Source organism: Alligator mississippiensis, chromosome 4 (assembly GCF_030867095.1).
Source record: "Alligator mississippiensis isolate rAllMis1 chromosome 4, rAllMis1, whole genome shotgun sequence".
In the NCBI taxonomy this organism is placed as follows: domain Eukaryota; kingdom Metazoa; phylum Chordata; order Crocodylia; family Alligatoridae; genus Alligator; species Alligator mississippiensis.
Genome location: NC_081827.1, coordinates 102,657,699 through 102,677,672, shown reverse-complemented (window position 1 = coordinate 102,677,672; position 19,974 = coordinate 102,657,699). Strand labels below are relative to the sequence as shown.

Below are 19,974 nucleotides of genomic sequence, written 5' to 3'. Positions count from 1 at the left end.
AGACAATTCCATTCTGTACTTTTTCCTCAATAAAAGGGGAAATAGTGGCAGCTAGGCAAAGAAAGCAATGACAAAACAGAAAGATAATCACTCATAAGCAGAAGGTTCCCCATCCTACTGTCAAGGTGCACTAGCCTACAAGAGTAATATTCTATTCTTATTTGGTCATCTAAATCACCATTAAGTCAGTAGCAATGTAGACGCCAAGCAGAAATAAAATGCCAATCTAAATGACCAAATGGGAACAGAATGTCACCCCAAGTGAGTAAACCTAGTTTGAGGAAAGGCAAAAGGAGTTGGCCAAGACAGGGGTCATGGCTGAATTCTTCACCTATGTGGTGAAAGGAAAAATACCTTGCTTTTATGGATCAATACATCCACCTTCTCTCCCCATCCATCTTCATATATCTTTTCTCTACAGAAAATGAAGAGTGGGGCCAATGTGCCTCCCTTTACAAACATGGTACAGTGACACTCCATGGGATATGGCCACAACAAGGTTTAGTGTGTTTTCCATGAATCACGGCTTTGCTGCTTCAAGAGCATGGATTTCTTGCAGACCGAAAAGAAGGAAGTATTGACAATCAACAGTGTAGGTTGTGAACCATACAGTTGGCTTTACTAAGTAAGGATAAAATTGCTTTGTAAGAAAATAACTGCTGTTTTGGGTGAATGAATGATTAAGATGACATTGCCATGTAGTTCTCACTCACATAGTAGTTTGACCTGCAAAAGCTTCTCAGCCATGTTACCCTTTGGCTCTAGATATTGGGTTTACTCCCCCCTGGGCCAAGCCCATTCTGAATCTGGCATAAAAACAGAAGTTACTTTCTTATCACTGCTCACAAGCAGATTGTTTGCTTACACACCAGGGAATAAAACTTCATTCTTTGTCACGCTTCATATTAATCCTGTTTTCTAAGATGATGAAAAGGTCAGGTCTCTTAGGCTAAAAGCTAGTGTTTGAGGTGCGGATCTGGAAGCTAAGAAATTTAAGTTTTGAGGCTCAAAGACACCGCTCACAGAGGGAACTTTTTGGCAGACAGGCCTAGCCCTGAGTATCAAATATGCCCAAATTACAAGGAATTCCTAAGGTTTCCTAGAAAGCCATGTTGTACCAGTATCAGGTAACAGTGTCTGGCATTAACATCACCCCAAGGTAAAAAATTGGTATTTTTACCATGCTAATGAAACTGGTTGTTTCATTTAAGGTCTCAGAGTAAAAATGTATACAGTTTTTAGATAATAACCTGATTATTAGTCACAGAGCTACTAAGACTACAGTTTTCAATGCACTCTTTAAAAATCTAAGTGGTCATGGTAAGATTAATTCTCTGAAATCCTACTTCCCAGTGCCTTTACATTCGTCCCAGTGGGATTTGAACAAGCCTTAAATTTATACTTTAAGGCTAAGTACAGACAGTCAAAAAGCATGAGGCTGAATCGATTCAATCTTCGCAGGTTAGTCTAAGCTGAGTAAATTGAATGGATACAGCAAGTGAAGAGACATTCACTTTTGATTCCAGAAATGCAGCCACATCTGCAGTGGCCCAGGGCCAAAAGCTGGGGGTAGGGGGTGGCACACCTCTCTCCTTGGCTGGAACAGACAACTTGGGCTAGGGCTAGCCCACCCACCCTACAAAGGGAGTTTGCCAGGGAGGTACGAAGCATCCTCCGATGCTGGGGGACTGAGTTAACTCGAATGTGGAGGGGATTTGGGACAAAAGTTCAATACACTAATTTAACCTCAATCAGTTCAGGCTGATACTACATCCATTTAGGTTATTTCTTAAACTGGTTTCAACCATTTTGAAAGTGGTTTCTGTGCACTGACCTTCTGTTGTGTTACAGATTTGAACTGGGTTCCAATCATTTATACCAGTTTATGTGTAATTACTGTCCCTAGCCTAAATGGGTACTGGACGATGTTCTCCATTTTGAATTTTCTGAGATCCACAGCACATACCACGGTTCTATCTATAGCTGTGGGAATCTCTCATAATATAAAATGTATTCAACAAATCTGGCCTTTACCTGATTACATATAGTCTCTGAAGATTTTGTTATCTCAAATTTGTTCTTTATTCGAAAATGTTTGATAGAGATTTTCATAATTAATTACAGGTTTGTATTTACAAGAGCAATTCAGGAAGAGTATTAAAAATTCAAGCTGTTTTTATCAGCCACACAGGTCCCATGATACATTTCTGACATCTGAGTGATTGGGTTTAAACCCCAGAATCAGCTCTCTCATTCAAATATTCACAAATATGATTCCAAAATGTGTTTTCTGCAAATATTAAACGGTTAACGTTTCTGTAAAGTCTTACTAATTAACATATTTACTAGCATATTTATGGAAAGCAAACACAAAAATGGTGCAAACAGCAATGTGAATCAATTTAATGATTAAAATACACATATGAAACTTTACCATTTTTTAAGTTATTTGCCCAACTCTAGTTCTGATCTTAACTCTACAGATTACCTGGACTAAAAATGAATCTACATAAGAAATGTCAGAGAATGATGCCATCCTCAGATGCATTTAACTAGGCTACATGGGCCCAGGGCTGGAGGAATAAACTCTGAGAGGCTCACCTGATAGAGTGCTATCCTGAAACCTAAGAAAACCAAATTCAGTTCCCAGCTCTGCCACAGACTTCTGGGTAACCTTAGGCAAATCTCACTATGTTTCAGTTTTTCATCTGTAAATTGAGGTCAGTGATCCTTCCCTAATGCACAAAGGTACAGTGAGGCTAAATATGTTAAAGTCTGCAGGCTGCTTACATGTTACAGAAGTAGGAACAATGGAAGAGCCTAAAACAGACAGACAGCCTAGAGGACCCTTGCCCAAATACAGTACTACCAATTTGTGTGCCCCCCACCATGATAGAGGGAATGGGAGTGTACTACCTATGGAAAGGAGGATGTTACAATCAATGGGACTGCCTTGGGTGCTCTCTACTGAGTTTATATACCAAAGAATTAGTTAATTTAATCAGCAGTTTAACTATAGGTGTGTGGCAGGGGCACCCACAAAAAGTCCACATCCTGGCAGCACTGCCATACTGGAAACTCTGAAACACTTCCCCGCTTCTGTTGTTTTAAGAGCAACAACCAGGGTGGGCAGAACATGCACAGCAGCAGAAATTCAGCTGGGACTCTTTAGAAGTTCCTAGCACAGGTAATGCTACTGTGTGCCAACCTCCCCCCTCCTCCACCAGCCCCAGAACCTGAGACCCCAATTTCCTGTTTTCAGAAATCCTGCACCCCCCTTAGATCCTGCAACCCCTACGCCCTGCTCTCAGAATCCCAAGCCTTCCCACCACCCCTGCTCTCCCACAGGGTTTGCTCTAGGTGCCACCTCAGCTTGCTGTGCCACTGATTTTAATTGTTATAAGCAGTTACAATATATCACTGCATCATTATTTATCTAATAGAGGAGCACTGATACATTAGTTCGATATTGGATCAGCACTGATATAAAGAAAATTGACTATATCAGAAAATCGGCCTGATGTGGCTGATAAATGCCCCTGCGTGCGCGCAGCAGCAGCGCAGCACAGCATGTAGGTGGTGAGCACAGCCTGGCAGCATGGAAAGCTGTGTGCAGCTGGTAAGTCTGTTGTGGTGGAAAGGGAGGAGGGAGGTAAGGGGCATGAGGGAGGCAGATAAAACACCCGCTGTTGTGAGGGAGGGAGTAGGACTGGGGTAGGTGCTGCTCAGCTGGGGTGAAGCCTGGGCTTGTCCAGAGGGTATGCAGTGGGGGAGCAGTTCCTGCCGCTGAGCACACCCACAGAGAGCACAGCAGAGCATGCGCTCCTGGATCTGCGCAGGGCAGGGCAGGGCGGGCTGCAGCTGTGGCTGGGGCCAGGAGGGGCTATGGTGAAGTTTGAGGTGGCTGGAGGCCTCTCAACCTCCCTACCAGCACCACCACTGCCTACCCCAAGAGCAGCATGGCCCAGCCCCCCTGCCAGGAAGAGCCCGGCACGGCCCCCGGCCCCAGTTACAGCTCGCCCTGCCCCACCAGGCACAGATCCGGGGCCACACGCCCTCCCCCCACACCCTCCAGGGGTGTGCATAGCAGCAGGAGCTGTTCCCCATCCCCACGCCCCCTGGACATGCTGCAGCTTCATCCCACACCCCGCCCCACCAGTACCTACCCCAGCCCCACCCCTACTCCCTCCCTCACCATGGGGAGCATTGATCTGCCCTGCCATGCCTCTTCCCTCTCCCCTCTGCTTGCACCACAACAGGCTTATCAGCTGCACGCAGCTGTAGCAGAAATCAGATCAGTATCAGCCAATATGCCTCATTAATAATTGGCTGTCGGTATCCGCCCCCCAACATTTATATCGATGCACCCCTGTTATTTCATAATTTCCCCTCTTCTATTTCAAACACATGATACTCCCTCACCCATTTTGGAAGACATTTAAGTTTGTTGAACAATTAGTTTTTCATTAAAAAAAAAAAAAAGAGACACCTAATTAGCTCTTGTATGCCATGTTAAAAACAACTACAGCAATCGGACCAATTCAAAGGCTATGCAGTTTTCAGAATTCTCTTCAGTACACTGGTTCATACATAATGTATATGTGCTAAATTACGGTACTGTCAACTTGAGTAGTGCTCCCCTTTATCAAATATTCCAAGAGTAGGAGCTCAGTCATCATCTGCTGTTTAAGAGGTTATGAAGTAACAGGTTGCTAGGTACCTCTTGACAAGAAAACAAAACAAAACAGGGAATCACCTATTGCAGAATTTCAAAAACAGGACATAGGAAAGGAACAGGTAAAATGTAATCACGTTAGACATGCTTTAAACTGAGCTCCCATTAATAAACAGTTTATACAGATGGAAAATAGTGCAAAGGGCTTATATAATGCTTGCATTTATAAACATCCAGTCACAAGTAGGAAGACGGAGGTCATTTTACTGCTATTTATAGAACTGATAAGACTAGTATAGAAATAAATGAAAGCAATTCTGGTGACCATATTTTAAAAAGTACACAACACTGGAAAGGCTACAAAATACTCACAAAAATGGCTAGAAGACTAAAGAGAGAGCATGTGAGAGCTCAATCTGTTCAGCTTAGCAAAAACAAGGTTGAGAGCTGATTAAAGTATATAAGGACCTTCATAAGAAGAAAATACCAGGTGGTATTAAGGACTCTTTAATCTAGTGGAGAAAGGCATAACAAGACCCAATGGCTGACATCTGAAGCCAGACAAATTCAAAATGAGAAACGCCAGAAAACAAAATGTTCTAAAAATAAAATATTTAAAATGATCAATAATTTATTCATAAGCATACCTTATAACCATTTGTAGCATCATCTTGGTGATGTACTTACAGCTATAACACATACCTCTCCTGCCCACAATATGTTTATTATATCTATTAATCATTTATAAACCCTTTAAAAGGGAAACCGTTACTAATAACGTTGTAATTGTAATTTTCATATAAAAATGATGGTGCAAATCTGGTCAGCTTCTACTATTAAACCAAATCTGGGCTATTCAGCCTAGATCATCAATTTTCAAGCAACAAGCCCCTTTCATGTTCAGTTTATTGTGTAGCCCATAAAACCTTCATCCCCAGAATGAGCTCATACAGTGATTGCCCGTTATGGTGGAATTGCTAGGGATCAAATAAAACTGCATAAACCCATGTATGTACCTGGCAGGTGATTAAATCAAAGCGAGGTAATGAATAGTGAAGAATATTCAGCTCTTCTTAACTTTATTTTACTTTGAATCCAATTTTGTTTTCAAGCAAAGCATATATTTCACATCCAGGACTACAAATAAAGAAGCTTAATGTAAAACAAAGCTGCTTTCTGAGTCACCAGACCTCAAATAATATCTCAACAATATTTAAGTGGCTACAACACCTCATGTTAGGTGAACTCAAAAGCCACTAAACACATTTTCTTCACGCCTTCAAAAAATCATCTATTGATTAAGGATAAAATGTTCCACCACCATTTTTAAGATACAAGTAGCTGAAAATAAGGGTGATATTACAATATTTCTCACCTAACTGAAATGTCACAGTTGAAATCCTCTAATACCAGAAACCTTGTTTATCAGAATTTAATTGGCAAAGGTGTTGGTTACTCCAAGTCACCAATACAGAGCTGTAAATCAGTGTACATTCTAGATTGAGCATCTTCGAGAGGTCAGAAAGACACTCACAAACACTTCTGTGAGCCACCCAGAAACAATGCATCTCAACTGATTTTTATATATTGAGATACTCAAGATACAGATTGATTTTCTGCGTTCAATATTTGTTTCACCTGCCATGCACTGGTAAATAGATTGAAAAGCTGTCTAGTTCCACTGTAGATTCTGTAGGTGGCTCTGCACACTTTTCTGAGAAGCTGATTTGTAATCGCATATAGAATTACTTAGCAGACCTTCCCAAACATGGTTTTTACAACTGTTCCTATTACAGCACTAAACAAAAGAGAAGGGGGTAGAGGAATGGTCTTCCTGCTGCCTGGAACAATGAAAGAATGAACCTGAAAATACAACAGGATCAGATTTCAGTTGTGTTCTGAAGGACATTAAGAGGGTAGATCCAGGATTTTGTAAAGGAGACCTACATTTCAGGGATGGCTGCACCCTTGCTCTCACTTGCCCCCTCCTTCCACTAGGATGGGCAGACCACATTGAGGGAGCAGCAGCACTCCCCTCCCCTCCCAGTCCCCCACCTTCTACTCCCACTGTCTCCACTGTTTTAGGTGTCCTGGGGGCAGGGGAGCTCCAGAGCTACTCCTGACCTGCTCCAGCCCTGCTGCACAGGGAACCAGCCTCAGCCTGGGAAAGCAGCAGTGGTGGCAGGTGGACAGGCTCTCCCCTTCCTGACCGGGCTTCTGGGTTGGCAGGGATGACCCAAGGCAGCAGGCAGGGAGGAGGAACCTGTCTGCTGCCACCACTGCCATCATCTCAAGCTGAGCCCAGCTCTCATGCTGCTCAACTGGAGTGGGGCAGGAGGGATTCTGGAGCTTTCCCACCCAGGGACAGCAAGGGAGAGTGGCAGTGGCAGGCAGGGGAGAGGGGGAATTTGAAGGGAGAGGATGTGCCAGTGGGCACAGAGGGGAGGGAATTTTTACCTGATCTGGGGGTTTAAAAAAAAAAATCCTCAGCTGCTGGTCCCATGGCATGGACTAGAAGGGGAGTGTGACTGCTACTGTACCCCTTCCCTCTCCCCGCCCCGCCCCCCCCTGGATCTGCCCCCCAGGCCTAACACTCTGACAACTGATTAATCACAGAAGTGATTAATCTGAAGCCCCACTAGAAGATGTAAGAACCAGTTGCTGGCAAAGGTCTTGCTGTGAGAGCCCCATAACCTTTACAATCTGATCTCTTCCGCAGCACCCAACCCTTGAACCTGATGACACTCAGGGTCCATTACAAGGCTCACCATTTTCTGAAAACAGAAGAAGGAAACAGGAGATGGAATTTAACAGTAAGGGAAAAGAACTGTTGGGAGGGCAAGATTTAACATCGAATTATATTAGATTCCTGCTGTTTTATTTTTAAGCTAGGTCAAGAGTGTCTAAATCATATGGAGAGCTATCCTTTTTAAAACACTTCTATAAGCTAAATAAATAAATATTTACGGACGTATCTAAAAAAAATAATTATGATTTTTTTAAAAAATCTTATTTTATCTACCTCCAAGACATAGGAGACAGTAACATGCCAGAAAGCATAGAGAAGAACATGAATAAGAAATAAGTTTTACAGATTTTTTTCAAAGCACCTAAAGTAGGAAGGGGGAAAAAACAAACACAATTAAAACCATCATCTACATCTGTCAGAAGGTAGTGAGGACTATTGTTCAGAGCTATGCACTGAAAGCCATTTCCAGGACATGACAACAGCAGCTTTATTTAACTTTTAATGACATCTGAAATCCTACCACGTCAGCTTCCATTCTAATCATTCAGCAGCTCCCATCTGCCTTTTCCACCCCTCTTACCTTCAAAACTCCCAGCAAACAGGTAAATCCAGGTTATGGCTGGAACGAAAAGGAGAGTCAGAGAGGCAGCCAGGAATTTCCGTCTCCCTCTGCAGATCCCCAGCATTCTCTCAGAAGTGGAGATTTCCAACCCGGTGCTGTTCCTATGTTGGAAGCATGTAGTCCAAAGCCTCCAACATATTACTCCCTGAAGAGAAAGGATGGCAGGGTTATCAGTTTATACCTCTAAATTAAGTGTGATGCTCCCCACACCCCTGTAGAATTAAAGAATGAGACTGAAAATGGGTCGCTGGCATTGCAAAACAGTTCTCATTTCAACGTTCTGCAGTTAATATAATAACAACACAAGTCTTAGAAGTCCCCTAAAAGAGAATAAATCAATAAAATGTATCAAATCAGCTAAATGCACACTGAGCTTATCTCAGAGTGCAACATTTTTTGCTACCTTTTGCACAGAAAAAGATTCCATTTTCCTTTATGTCATTAAGTGGGTAATGCCCTCTGAACAGATGAGAGGGCCGTGTCAATCTCTAATTCTGTCTAATAAGAGCAGAACTCACAGCAGTCCACTGATGGGCTAGCTGCAAGGTGGTGAAGAAAACCGAATCAAGAAAGGTAGCGTAGCAGGTATGGTGGTCACTAAAAAGATTGCTGATATGTACTTATCTACAAGGAAGAAAGAAGAGCTCAATGACTAACAGAGGAAAATGAAAGGAAGAACTAGCAACTTGTAGTAGAAGCTGTAGACAACCATATTTCCTCGCATACAACATGCACTTTCCACCCAAAAAACATCTGTTGGAAATTGCAATGCACACTTATATGAGAAGTATGGCAAAAACAGTTACCAGGCGAAGTAGAAGTAAGCTCTGTATGCGACTCATGGACATCAGAACAGGCTCGGCTCCCTAGCTGCTGCTACTCAATTATTTACCACAAGGAAAGATTTTTCTCCATTCTGCCTTTCAAAAACAAGGTGCACATTTTTTTTCTGGGGCATATTGTATGTGTGAAAATGTTATATGCAGAGATAGTGGCACACGGGAGATATTTTCTTTAGAATCCTTAGGTTTATTCGCTAGTTTGAGGTATTGATTAAATTTCTATCAGTTTGTGGTCTCAATCCTGGGACTTCAGCCTGTCCAGAAAAAACACTCATGTTGATCTGTCAGCTCTCTAACTGACCATTCAGGTTGGGTGCAGGTGGCCAGAAACCTCCATCCTGGCCTAAACAGCTACCCACTCCCTATCACCAAAGTGCCTGGCCAGGGCCAGCTGACACTTCGCTCCCTCCCATATAAACCCATGACCCAGAACAGAAGCATCTGGGCAGCCAGGCTCAACCGCTAATGAACTGCCTTGCTGTTCCTTGAGGCTTGTGCTTCTGCCTGTTCTGTCTGATGTCCTGGCTTCTTGACTCAGCCTGTCCCCTGACTCCATGCTTTGCCTGGTTCTTCAGCTTCCTGACTTGGCTCGCCCCTAGGCCCTACTCTGCCTGGTCATCTTCCTGGCTTGCCAGGACTCCTGACTTGGATTGCTCTCCAACTCTGCACTCTGTCAAATTCCTCAGCTTCCTAACTTAGCTTACCCCTAGTTCCAACTCACAGACTGACCTTCTGCCTTCTCACCCTGGCTTGCTCCTGGAATCCTCTTGCTCTGGCTGACCCTGCTCAGCCTCTTGAACCCTTAATGAACACCAAAACTGACTATTCATGACCCTACATGACAATTCTACTGCTTTTCCACACTGCACAAAGTATTACCGTTATAAGAAGAATGATTTGCAGGCTTATCTGAAAAAGATAATTCACCTGACTTCTAATGCCTTTCATGCTTGACATGGATCAAGGGTGTAATACAGTACTGCTTTCCCTGCTGGGTAGAAAGTACAGAAATTCTGTACCATTTTCATTGAGTGCATCACTGAAATCATTCCACATATGTTAAAAAAAAAAAAGACAGAGAAGACAACAAGGAAGTTGACCATCTGAGGTGGAGATTTTCAAAAACACTTATCACTGTACTAATATATCTCCCACTAATGTCAACTGTAGTACTCTCAGGACACCAAAGGAAAGGGCCCATGATGAATGCTTTTGAAAATTCCCACTTTATGTGAGCTGCAATAAGCATACATCAGTATGCATGCAAGTTGCTACTGATATCACCCAGACTTCAAAGCAGGACAGGAGAACAGCAGTGTTGGGGAGGCATCAATTCATTTGGATCCTCATGGTCAAGGAAATCTTAGTTACACCTCTGCTAATTTCCCTTTTACTATATACCCCTGAAAACATGGTCTGTGAATTGGACAATACTAGAAGTGCTGATCCAGATCCATATTCCATCTGTTCTGCATGAGACCAAGTGGCTTCAAAATGAAGAAAGCACAAAGGACACCTCTGAACACCTATGCCATGTGCTACTGCACAACTGAGAACCTAGTCCATATGTTTTTCTGATGGCTAGATGAGACTGTTGTCTTCCAAACAACACAGCCAAATCATTCTGTAGTATTCAAGAGGGTCTTTCTTCACACAAGGGAAGACCCTTGGAAAATTCTGAGACAGACAAGCAAAACTGGGATGGATCATCTTAAGAAGTGCTGAAAGGTGCCATGCATTATTTTAAAGGAAATTTCCTTTCCGATGACTATCAGTGGCACTCTGCTCCTGATTATTTGGTTTATATCAGAAAATAAAGCCATCAGACCCCTTGAAAGCAACTGTATAAACAAGCCCATGAATGGCATCAAAGATACTTTGTTTAGAGCAACATTTTCAGACGGGGTAACTTGTTTACCAGAGTATGCATTTATGGAGATATTATTTATTTGAAGACTGTACATTAAGCAAGAGCAAAGACAGTTATTTTTTGATTACGCCATCATCTTGCCAATTCAAAGAGTATAAATTTGATACTCTTGAAAAAGAATGGTTGACAACACTGGCTAGAGATAGGATTGTGAATAGAACAGGCTAGAACTGTATTCACTTCTCCCACATAGCTCTGCCATTATGCCTCAATCCAGACCTACAGAATCCCCTGCTTTCCAGCTATAGGTCTTCTCCTGTTTTTGCCAGCTGCTGAATGTTTTTTTTTCATACAAACTCGTATTAGGATTAAGCATCTGATTGGTATCTCTCCAATGAACAAGCTAGAATATCTCATGAGGAGGACTGCCCTGGCACCAGCTCCATGCCAGAGGCTGCATGTGCACCTCTGGGCAAATGGTGGAAAAGGGGTTAGGGCAGTACAACCCCAGCCCCACCCCTATGTCCTCCACGTGCACCCAAGACCAGTAATGAGGATCAGGCCCTTTGCAACTCCCCTGACATCTTCTCCTGGCATGCAAAGTTGAGACATGGGTCAAGGTTGAGCTGTTTTTGGCACTCCAGCCAAAAATGTTGCCAACACCTGGGAAAAGCCATAACCAAAGGATGAACACCAAGAGCTACATTTTTGAAAACTGAAAAAAATAACAACCATAAATAGTACTTGCTCATTGCATTAAAGAAATTTATAGACATCAATAAGTCCATTTCCATAAATTCCTATTTAGGTCTGCTAAAAAAGAAAAAAAGAAAAAAAAAGCAAACAAACAACAAGTCAGTGGAAGTATGCTCATTTAGACCAGCAGAGAACTGACAAAGCATTTTTCAAACTTAGTGAAGACTGAGCTACTTATTGAGAGGTATCTGCAAATGGTTCCTCTATACTCATAGATCAAAAAAGGTCCAAATTATCATTGTTTTCAGAGAGATTATATTTATACTTTTTCGATACTACATACTTAAAAAAAAAAAATCAGCAGAAAAGATTTTGTTCCAAATTTTGTGTGGTTTTTTTTTTTTTAATGGGGCAATCTTTGACTTGATATAAAGCAAAAGGAATCTGCTTTCGAACTTGATGAATAGCTGAAAAGAATGGTTAGAATGTAATGGCTGTCGCATGCTTGATAACTGCTGATATTATTATAATACTTTACCCATCCTTCAAAGGCTTGTTTTGCAAATCACAATGGATATGAAAAATTGTCCTAAATCAGACAACTTCATTTGCATCCCTCTCTCCACCCATGCAAACTTAACAATGACCTCCCCTACCAGCAGTGAATATAACAAGTAACTTTGTCTCTGCGGTTGCCTTCTACACACATGTGCATGCTATTATTACTATATCACCTTGTCAGAGAGCGTGCTGTGTTTTCAACCAAGGATTATCTTCTCAGAAAAGTGCTAGGCAGATCAACAAGTATGAGCAGCAGCATATAATAAAATATAGCATGTAACAAACCACTAATCACTTTGGCATTCAGTTTCCATTAGGTTTTTTAATTGTGGCATGACAGCTCAACTATGTAGGACATTCAGCAAGAGTTCAGTAGAACAATGCTAGTAATTATGAAAACAAACTCAACACAATTAACTAGATTTAACTGTTCCACTATAAAAGCTTTCCTTACTGCCTTGTACATTTCCCTACACTTGCTGCAGTTAATCTTATCCCTGTAATCTTCTGTTTGTTTTCACAGTTATTGAAATGGATATACAGTATACAGTTAAAGGTGTTTAGACAAGCACCTTGTGTCTTGGTTTTACTGTATATCTTGAAATAAAACATAATTTTCCCTGCTTTTCCACCCTTGCAATGAGACTCAAAGAACAAATTCTACTGTTAGACTTTTCTCTTGGCTTCCAAGACTGTGTCAAGGTAGCCTACTCTATCCCTAAAAAAAAAAGATGGTACACTATACCAGACTTGAAATAAAAATAAGCTGTAAAAAAGTTCATTTTATTAGCTAGTATTTTTCCATTTCTCTTTTTTGAAAGAAAAATGAATTTGCATATTATTATAGAAGCTTTATCTGCCAGATAGCCAGCTTTTTATCTTACAGTGAACCTGTAGTTCCCCTTCCCCCCAGTTACGAAAGTGGTGACATTTTATCATGCTAGATGAAAAGCTTTTTCCATAAAAAAATAGTGTAGTGTCACAGATCCAATACAGTGGCGTCAGTACAACATGGAATAAAAGATGCTGGATTGTGAAAAGGGAAACCCATATTTAAGTAAATTCCTATTTGCCAAGAAGCAACTATTCCTTGAGTTCTTAGAAGAGGAATGGTATTCTACAAAAAGACCAAATTAAAAATTCAGCTTGCTGGAAATAACCCAAACTTTGGAAGAAACAATACTAGTAAGTTGAAGGAAGGTGCAAACCAAATTCACACTTGCCTTCTGAGGGCTAGAAAATGGTATTTAGAGGTTTGTTTTTGGGAACTGACTTGCAGGTAAAGTAGATATGCATTAAAACAATGATCCAAGGCAACAGCAAGGTTTCATAGTTTCTTGGTTTCTAAAAGTCTGTTTGCGATAACGTTTCCTTCAAGGCCCACTGTGTCTAAAGCCAGCAGACACACAGGCTGGGAAATTGAAGATGTACTGCATTGTCCCATAACATAAAGAGTGTACCCCAACAGAGATAAGAGATTCTGCGGTACTGGTGGCAGATCACAGCGCCCAACCGCACGGCCCCTTGGGATTTCCGATTTTGGTGGACAGAGACCGGGAAATGCCCAAATTAAAATGTGTGTGCATGTGATGGGTTTGTGAAACAAAGGAATATGCTGACAAGACAGAATGTGGACAGTATGACACCCACAGGGAAACCAATCAATGATGCCCAGGAACAAAGAGTCATCAGAGGAGAGAAATAATACAAAAGGAGGAATTTCAGAATGACAAAGTGTCAGTGAGGGGGGATCCCTGAAGCCACCATGGACAAGGACACACCATCAGCCTCTCTCACCCACCCCATAGGGGGCGGGGGGTGAATGGGCCTCAGCCTTGAACCTCCAAGCTACTGACTGCTGACATTCAAGAAAGAACCACAGGATGAAGCTCACATACTGGCCAGATGTACCTTCCCTCTGACAGCCCTAGGACTGGTAGATACAGAACTGGGGAGGTTATTTTGTTTGCCTTGCCTGCAATATTATCTGCTCTCACTGTGTATCAATAAAATTCACCTATTATCGAATGGAGAAGTTGTGGTCAGTCAGACGGTTTGAGTCTGCCTGGAGCAAGGTATCTGGGTCATAAATCCAGTGCCAAAACCTTCTGCTAAGTGAAAGGAACTGAGGGTGTTTGGGGTCCATACCTCCTTCTGTAACTTCACCTAGAATATTTTGTGGCTCAAGTGGAAGTCCACATAGCCCCCAAATATCAAACTTTCTACATGATGGTGTAGACAGCGAGTTCATCCCAGGTCTGGGGAATCCGCCCTAACAATACTGCAAAATAGAAATCCTCTTCTGTAATACAGAAGCAACTTCCTCTCTTGATGGAAGTTCAGTTTATAAATGACCAATGATGCTTGCCTTCTGCTGCTAATTAATGGAGATAACAAGGAGACTCTAATGGATAAAGAAGAACACTGAAATGTTCTGTACTGCTTTCTTTTGCTTGCATATTGGTTTGTTAGCGGGGGCAGAGGGGAAACCTGTTCACTTCCAATGGGAATCTTTTCCCCCTTTAAGACCTTTAAGCCAAACCCAGAGAGGGAAAACATGGTACAGAATTGAAAACTTAATGTGAAGGCAGGACAGAAAGAGAGAGTGCAGGAGGACAGGAAACATTTTCAAAGTTTCCACTAAGAAGTCAATATTAATATGAGGGAGAGTAAGGAATAACTAATTTATTGAGAACATCACAGAAGCAGCCAAACGCTGGGGCAGAAACATCAAGCCCAGTCGTTATTTGCATTTCACATCCAAACCAAGATAAGAAACGGAATTGGTAGTTTAACTAATGAGCAAGTCAAGGTCCCATCTCCAAATGCTATTCTCCTTGCCCATTTGCCTTTATCCACGTGAAGCAGCATGTATTTTCTCCTGTTCCTCAGGGAAAGAAGGACCCATCCTACACATGCTAATGTTTCACATCCCTTACTGGCTTATTACCATTCTTTCCCGTTATGTACCTACATCCATGAAGAGATCAAGTTTCCTTTCTTTAGAATCTGAAATCTCTAGATTCAATATCTATTAGCCTTTCTTTCAAGAGCTTTGGGGCTAATACTTTATTCCTAATATAAAGTTCCTGCATGTTTACTCCAAAAGAAATGTTAAACCTTATTATAATTCCCCCATGTGCTCAGCTGTTCTAAAGTGGAAAATGATCTTATATCAACCATAAAATATACAGCAGTAGCTCATGTTAAAAAATAAAATTCACAAAACCTCCAGCTATGAACTACCACATTGTCTGGATTATAATCTTAATTGTATTCTGCTGTAACAAATACAAAGCATCTTGTGTTAACTCCTCAATCAGTGTATATCATCATAACTCCAATGAGGTCAATTAATCTATGACATTTTACACTGGTTGAAGATGTGGCCTCTTAGAATTAATGGGTATGATGCCACATGTATGATTTAAAATTCATAACACTCAGTTAACATTCACACATTGCCTAAACAATACTAAAGTGCAGTACACAAATTTGTCTTTATTTTCACTGACTATCAAATCATCAATCTTATAAAAAAAATCCAAAAAACCGGATTAAGGAGGATAACATAGCTGAACAATCATAGCACTTTATAAGATCATTTCATTATAGCTTTGTCCATGACCAAAACATATGGAGGGCAGATGGTATGTTAAGCTTACGTTAGTCCAAAAATGCAAACAACCTTTAGCAAATAAATTCAATGTAAAGAAGTTTTCAACAGTTTCTTTGCATTATTATAGGACATCAGAAACTACCAGGAGCTGAAAATTATGTTTTAGTTCTAGTTCCTACTACCATTTTTTATGCACTGTGTTTTGGTAAAGAGTCTGAGATCTATTTGTTAATCATTATACTTTCCAAGACTTTGTGTTCAGTGTGGATGATAAACAGGTTGAAGGAAAGATTTTTTTTTCTTCTAAGGTGAAAGAGAAACACTCTTTTGATGGTCAGCATTTACATTTTTAAATAAAAAGATGACTTTGGATATAAACTTTTATTTTGTAGACCTTATAAAAGCATCTTCAAATTTAGATGGGTGCTAGGTAAGTTGAAATCAAGAAAAAAATACATTCCTTTAGTTTCTTAATGTTGTACTATACAAGTGAATGCTACTCTTACCTGGCAAGTGCAAATGTAAAAAGGTATTAGAAAGGAATTTACAAGGTGTTATCAAAGGTCACACAAAAGCTATAAAAACACCTTAAAAGGAGTCAGCAACCAAAGGAGATGCTAAAGATTCCAAAATTTCCATTTGTATAGTTAACATTTAAAATTAATTGTAAAAAAAACAAACAAACCTTTAATCTGGATAGATCTCTTTATCCTCCCTTTAAAATGTATCTTTTTCAAAAGAATATTTGTTCTAAAATTGAAACAGCACTTCTCTAAGTTCTTCTACTGTTCCAAGTAGTTTGTCAGTTGTTAATTAATTTAACTGATTGTTCCCATGTTCTTGTATTACGGGACAGAAGCTGCTGATTTACTTCTCTGTACCATTCAGTGTTATATAAACTTGTAACATAACCTATTACTTGTCTCCTTTTTTAAGTTAATATTATTAAATCCCTCATAAGAATTTCTTGTTAATCTCTGATTATTAACGCCTTTCCTTGCACCCATTATAATTCTGCAATTAGACTGAGGTTATATATACAAAATTATGAATTTACTTCAATGCCCAATAAATCTCTTACATAATTAATATAATTAACAGGCTATCATCTCCAGGGGCAAGGGACAGCAATTGGACATTGTCGCAGGGCACCCCGGTGCCTGCTCCTAAGAGAGGAGAAACTGCCAGGGAGAGAGCCCTGGCAGAACCAAGTGAGCACAGCTGTGGGTTGCCGGAGCAACTAAGGGGAGCCAGCTGCCTGTAGGGGGCAGGGCCTGGCCCTTATAAAGCCCAGGCTGGCAGCTGGAGAGACAGGAGCTCTGGGAGTGAAGATGTAGAAAGGAGCCTAGCAGCAAGTACCATGGTCATAGGGCTTCAGGTTTGAGTTATAGCCAGATGGCTGGAGCTTGCATTTGAATTATAGCCTAGGGGCTTGTGGTTTTGCTTTATGTTTGTGTTATTACACCCGGAGGCTTGGGCGAGGCTGTAGGGGTTGGAGGAGACCTCAATTACTCGCACGCCAGTGCGTAAGCAACTGGCGGCGAGGAGTGCGGCCAGTGGGTTGCGGGCGCAGCCCGTAGGTTGCGGACGGGGACCGAGACCCCGGATTGCGTGTGGGGGAACATAGCCCCCGGCCCCAGGAAAGGGGCGGTATTACTGAGTAGCCCAGTGCGGGCACAGCGAGCCCCAGAGAGAGGGGAACGCCCTTGTACAGTATTGAGTAGCCCAGTGCGGGCACGGCGAGCCCCAGAGAGGGGGAACACCATTGTGTATTATCGAGTAGCCCCGTGTGGGCGCACGGGCATAGCGAGCCCGGCCGCAGGCTAGTGCGGCAATACCCCTCAGACCAAGGCAGGGCACTGCGGTTGCCCCTGAGAAGACAGGGAGTAGCAGCGCAGTGAGCCAGAGTCAGGAAGGGTATCCGTGCGGTTGGCCTATAGGACCGGAGGCCCGCTAGAGAGTCCTGGAGCAGAACCACACCGGCAGGGGAGGCCCAGAGTGGGCTAGAAGAGAGTCCCAGCAAGAGGCTGGGCATGAGAGAGGAGGCCCGGGAAGCGGGCGTATAGACCGAACAACGTCCATTACATCTGCGAGGCTTGGGGCGTGGTATTAGGGGCTGGTAGGAGCCACGCATAGCCCATAAGGCTAGGGCGCTTGGGTAGCGCCCATTGTACGGGGAGACCCACGAGGGGTCCAGGAGCTGACAGGCCCGAGGAAACACAAGGCAGCCTCCCTATTATATATTCCGTCAAGACGTGGCGGGCGAGAATGGAGGGTGCCCTTGGGCCGGAGTAGCGCGGTGAGAGGGCCTCAAGGAGATCACGGCCCTCCGTGAGGACCCCACCGTGACAGACATTTTGCAAGTAAAGTTAAAGAACAGTGAGTAATGCTGATGAGTATTTATCACTACTCTGAGGTCATTTGGCTCCCTTTTTCCTAAGCTTATCCTCACTAATCTCTTTGCAGCACTTTCAGAGTAGCAATTTAAATTATATTTTCTGTCTCTAAATGCTACAAGAACTGGCATTAGAAGGAATGTAGAGAAGGTTCTCTCTATATGGCCAAGATTCAGGAAAGCACCTAAGAGTGCTTAGCTTTAAGAATAAACTTAAATCCCCTTGACTTCATTGGGAGATGAGCATGTATATAGTCAGGTTCACCTGAATCAGGCTGAAACCTCGGCATTAGCCACCTCAGTAGCTTCTACTAATGGGTTTTGACAGCTGCTTCACCTTCCCTGTTTCTGGCACCAATTATTATGCAATGAAATCAAGTTCAATGACATTAAAAAGCAGACAGTAGCTTGAAAGATGGGATGCACTTAAGCAGTTTATGCATTTAACCAATTTGCAGATAACCCGTGTTTATTATAATATGAGCAGTATGTAGGAAAATCAGTATTAGACTGTGCTATGCAGTTAAGTGAATTATGCAATTATCTGGCATGGGTAAGTGGAATGGGTAGTATTAAGAAAAAATCATTAATGAGGACCCTTTTAAAGCATTAGATTTTATGAAAGAGCACATTGGTTCCTCTTCTGTCGTCTTGATGTGAAAACCCAGAAGAGGAATTAATACTGAATGATCGATCAACAGATCTCAAAAGGTTATACTCTGCTTTCATCCACTCAATCCCAATAATTTTATTTTTCATCTGACCCTAGATTTGTAATTCTTTTAACCACGTAACAGTGGTTAAGGCAAATAACTTCAAATCAATGCTTATGAGTAAAACTGACTTCTACAAGCAAAGTGATTGTTAAAAAGGGTAAAAGTCCACTAACAGCAAAATAGAGTAAAACAGAATTTGGGGAGAATCTGCTACTTATGCCAATGAAGTACTTCAACAGTAACAGCAGTGCTTCCCATTTATGTACCAGCTTTCATTTAAAGATATCACAATTTTTATACGACTTTAATTTTACAAACAGTAGGTATTATTACCCATAATTTACAGAAGCAAAGACTGAAACAGAGAAGTGAATCAACTAGTCACACATCAGGTTCATTTCAAACCAAAGAATCACATCCAAAAGGGAGGACAAATAACCTTTTCTTGGTTAAATCTTTAAAACAGTGGTTCACTAATCATCTATGCATAGATAACAAGCATTAGTGAATCTGATGTAGACATTCTGATAATTTTTAATATTGCCTGCTTTATTTGACTACTAACACCTCTGTATAATTAGAGATGTTAGACAGGGTTGCCAGCTGTCCATAATTTTACAGACATCCTGTAAGTCACCAGGATAAAAAGCCTGTCCATAAAATCCATTAAAACATTCAGCTGTCAGTAAAAACATGAACCAACCAGCTGCTTCAATGAAGCTCCATGGTGGGAAAGAACCTGAGTGCATGCCATGCTGTGGCTTTAAACCTGGGGGCTGGGCCTGATCTACATGGCTGCATATCCTGGCCTGCCACCTTACAGCTGACCACCCAGACTGGGCAAGGCTGGCCTGAAACCTCCATCAACAGTAGAGCCTAGCCCTCCATCCACTCCCTGTCACCAGAGTGGCCAATTGGAATCAGCTGACCCTCCACTCCCCCACACAAGCACCTGACAAAAAAAAAAGGAAGTATCCAGGCAACAGGCTTAACCTAATCTTAGACTGCTTTGCTGTTCCCTCTGGCTTGCTCTCTAACTCCTCTCTCTACCTGATCTCCTGTTTTCTCAACCTGGCTTGTTCTCAGACTCTGTTCTCTGCCTAATCTCCCAGTTTGTTCTTAGAGACCTTGTTCTTGGGCTAATGGCCTAGCTTTCTGACCCAACTTGTTCCATGATTCTGCTTGCTCCTCTTGATCCTGGTTGGTACCTTTGATTCCCTAAGTGGCCT

The 19,974-nt window shown here is 41.9% G+C and overlaps 1 protein-coding gene across 2 annotated transcripts in view; it reads right to left on the bottom strand.

Moving 5' to 3' along the window:
• Positions 1–19,974, bottom strand: part of LARGE1 (LARGE xylosyl- and glucuronyltransferase 1) — a 424,798-nt gene that overhangs the window by 291,745 nt on the left and 113,079 nt on the right. For both annotated transcript variants that reach the window (XM_059726428.1, XM_014608235.3), the window contains exon 2: positions 8,005–8,191. In XM_059726428.1, the coding sequence (XP_059582411.1) occupies positions 8,005–8,110 (106 nt within the window). In that variant the 5' untranslated portion in view covers positions 8,111–8,191. The remainder of the gene's footprint in view (positions 1–8,004; positions 8,192–19,974) is intronic.